A 3714-nucleotide genomic window follows, 5' to 3' on the forward strand; every position below is an offset into this window, starting at 1 on the left:
TCTCTTAGCTTGTATGGTTTTTACTTAAGTGGCAAGGGCGGCACAAGTGCCCTGGCATAGGAAGAAGGCAAGGTGCGGTTAAAGAAGGGGCTTTTAGCGTTTTAACCTACTTACCGCGTTTATAGCTGGGGTGACACGTCTGCCTTCAACTTATTCCCGAGTAACCCGGCACATCCGCCTCTCATCGCCCTGAACGGCCAGATCCCGACGTCTCCATCGGGGATCCGAACATGCCCTGGGGGTTTGCTGGGGTGACGTCCTGCGGCCAGCCTGGCACCCGTGTGCCACCTGCGGAGGCACTGAAACTATCGTTTTAAAGAGACGCATTACGGGTACAGCTCACACGTGAAAAGGGTGATCAGTTCTTGGCAGGCGGGTATTCCGAGAACATAAAATAGTCTCACATGGCATCACATTTAGATTACACATTTTGTTTACAAAAGCCTTGCCCATCTACGCCTCTGTAAAGAATGGAAACTACATTAAATGTACGCTTTCCTTTGACCTTTCGAGTGAGTTTATTTTATTCAGTTATTCATCTCAAATCAGGAACTCAAGACCATTTGCAGGCCAAAGCTCAAACACACACACATCGGAAAGCATCAAGAAACAAAACCTAGTGCAAGATGCAAAATAAACAAGACAGGACAGAAGTGTAGCAGAGACAGTCACCCACGGCAAAGCTGCAATGTCACCCACGCATAATAAATGTGGCTGTTAGGCCAGTTTAGGAATGGCTCCCTGTGGTGGTTTATACTTCTCAGCAGGGCCCTGATCGCCACAACAGACGTTAACTGGTCCGTGCAACAGGTACATGGAAAGACAGGTATTACATACCTGTGTCCATGCACGCGAGTCATATCTATGTCCCGGTTAACTTGAAGACTCTGAACTACCAAGACATCACAGTGGACACATATGTAGTGCCTCCCACCACACTGCCGGCCACACGGGGGGGGGTGAAGCAATAACTTCCTTTTATCGGGCAGTGTGAGCGTTACTATCGGTGATGCCACAAACGCCGCAGCCCTCGTATCTCCTGCGTTCACTTTCCATAAATAGTTGAGTTTCTTTACTAGCCGAGGACAAACAAATATATACTAGGGTAAAAAACAGGCACCTCGTTTGATAAAATGCGTTCAGCGTTACAAAGCCATGGTGAGCTCCATCCAGTTAAACACATTGGGCTTGAAAGAATATCTGAAGGAAAAACTAATAAACATACTTTATATTACAGTAGCGCTGCCTGGGGTAAAAAAAAAATTGCATGTAAAACAAGCGCTTCTGGAAAGTAAACATAACCAGTCTATTAAATAATACGATAGATTTAATACAAAGGTCAAAAACTCACTACAGTGTGAGGCGGGGGGAGAGGACAGTCTTTCAAAAGAACGCAGCCTTTTAACACCACCGGGGGGTGTGGTTGGGGCCCGTACAAGAAACAATTATATATTTTCTGGGTGATGCATGTACTGGTCCAGTTGAAGACAGATGGTCTGCAGAAGGAGCGCATGCCCGTATGCGGGCCCTGGAGGATGCATGTACTAGCCATGTTGATGATACATGTTCTGCAGAAGGAAAACATGCCCACGTGTGGACACATCTGGAGGATGCATGCAGTGCCCCTGCTGATGGTACCTAGTCTGCAGGGGGAGCACACTGCAAGGCGGTGACACATCTGGAGGATGAATGTATGGATGAAAGGTCACGTCCCCGCGGCCTGAAGTCAAAGTGTGGGAAGGGGTCATCAGTCAGTCATTCAAGTTCATAAAAACAGTCCAGCCCACGTGCCCCCTGCTTCTCACAGGCGTCATGGTCAGTCCCCGGTGAGGCCGCTGGGGGGCAGTGCTGCGCACCGCAGCGCCCCCTGCCGCCGCACCTCTGTATGGGCGGCTCAGACAACAAAGAGCCTCTGTGGTGGTGTTTTTGGTCGGTGTCGGGGGGGCCGTCCCGGTGCTGGCCGCCAGGCCTCACTTGCCCTTGGAGGACTTGTGGCTCTCGGTCTTCTTGGGCAGCAGGACGGCCTGGATGTTGGGCAGGACGCCGCCCTGGGCGATGGTGACTTTGCCCAGCAGCTTGTTGAGCTCCTCGTCGTTGCGGATGGCCAGCTGCAGGTGCCGGGGGATGATGCGGGTCTTCTTGTTGTCGCGGGCCGCGTTGCCCGCCAGCTCGAGGATCTCGGCGGTCAGGTACTCGAGGACGGCCGCCAGGTAGACGGGGGCCCCCGCGCCCACCCGCTCGGCGTAGTTGCCCTTCCTCAGGAGCCGGTGCACGCGGCCCACCGGGAACTGCAGCCCCGCGCGAGAGGACCGCGACTTGGCCTTGGCGCGCGCCTTCCCGCCCTGCTTCCCGCGGCCCGACATTTTGTTTTCTGACACTGCCAGCAACTGTCACAGCTTCAACGGACACAACACGGTGGGTGTGGATGCGCGCGCGCGTGAAGTTGTTTTATTCAGCGCGGGTCGACATTTTGATTGGCTCGATTGCGAAGCCGTCCAATCGAGAGTAGGATCAAACGTACACCAATCAGCCGCCTTACAGTGTATTGACCAATAAACGTTTGTTAATTTGATGCTTTTGATTTGCATACCGAGGTTATATGTAGGGCTTGCGCGCAGTTGTGTGCTCATTTTCTCTCTAATCGCACCGGAAGTTGAAGCTGTCAGAAATGCCCGAGCCGGCTAAGTCCGCCCCCGCGCCCAAGAAGGGCTCTAAGAAGGCGGTGACCAAGACCCAGAAGAAGGACGGCAAGAAGCGCCGGAAGACCCGCAAGGAGAGCTACTCCATCTACGTGTACAAGGTGCTAAAGCAGGTGCACCCGGACACCGGCATCTCGTCCAAGGCCATGGGCATCATGAACTCGTTCGTCAACGACATCTTCGAGCGCATCGCGGGCGAGGCCTCCCGCTTGGCGCACTACAACAAGCGCTCCACCATCACCTCGCGGGAGATCCAGACCGCCGTGCGCCTGCTTCTCCCGGGGGAGCTGGCCAAGCACGCCGTGTCCGAGGGCACCAAGGCCGTCACCAAGTACACCAGCTCCAAGTGACCCCCCCAGGGCGCGGACAACCCGAGGCTCCTGTCAGAGCCGCCTGTGTTGATAATAAAGGCTCCCCCCTCCGTTCTTTCGACAGGCCTAGGCTTGGGTGGGGTGCAAGTGCACGTCCAAGGTGCTTGGGCAGGGGGTGTTGTTGCCACTGACTTTTATAAAACTGATCATTACGACCCCCCTCCCCCAGATGTGGAGATGTACCCCAGGGTTTGTCAACACACGGACCTTGCACTGCACCTTTTCTTTTATTCTGAATCCGGGGTCGGTCTGGATCTCCAAAGAACAGATTTCCTTGCTCCAAGCAGTTTTACTTTGTTGTGGGCCTTTAAATAAAGGGTATATTTGACGCGAAGCTTTAGAAGTCTACTCTTGTGGGTTGTGGCTGGTTGACTTTGACAGTTATATACTAAACTTTTTTCTGAAACACGTGTTGAAAAGGTGCTCTTGTTGCTTACCCCTATAAAAGTCACAATTTCTAACGCGAGTCTCTAGTTTTCATACTTCTACTCATTCACGTTTTTGTACTGGGCTTTTCCCCCCAAAAAGTGTATTGCTAAAAAAAATTGCGGGTACCACTTATTGGGAGCGCACTATGGCTTGTAGATAACATGTGCAGTCACCATGTATGTAAACTTAACCAAGGTAGGAAGAAGACTACTTTC

General features: G+C 52.5%; 2 protein-coding genes across 2 annotated transcripts; one reads left to right on the top strand and one right to left on the bottom strand.

Annotated features, from left to right (window-relative positions):
* Window positions 1-1309: 1309 nt before the first annotated feature.
* LOC138293592 (histone H2A type 1) lies at window positions 1310-2426 on the bottom strand. The gene has a single exon (XM_069232863.1). It carries the CDS (start codon window positions 2361-2363, stop codon window positions 1971-1973), a length of 393 nt encoding a protein of 130 aa, XP_069088964.1. The 5' UTR covers window positions 2364-2426; the 3' UTR covers window positions 1310-1970.
* Window positions 2427-2613: 187 nt separating this feature from the next.
* Window positions 2614-3398, top strand: LOC138293593 (histone H2B type 2-E). The gene has a single exon (XM_069232864.1). The coding sequence runs from the start codon at window positions 2669-2671 to the stop codon at window positions 3047-3049; it is 381 nt and encodes a 126-aa protein (XP_069088965.1). The 5' UTR covers window positions 2614-2668; the 3' UTR covers window positions 3050-3398.
* Window positions 3399-3714: the final 316 nt, after the last annotated feature.

Source organism: Pleurodeles waltl, chromosome 4_2 (assembly GCF_031143425.1).
Source record: "Pleurodeles waltl isolate 20211129_DDA chromosome 4_2, aPleWal1.hap1.20221129, whole genome shotgun sequence".
In the NCBI taxonomy this organism is placed as follows: Eukaryota; Metazoa; Chordata; class Amphibia; order Caudata; family Salamandridae; genus Pleurodeles; species Pleurodeles waltl.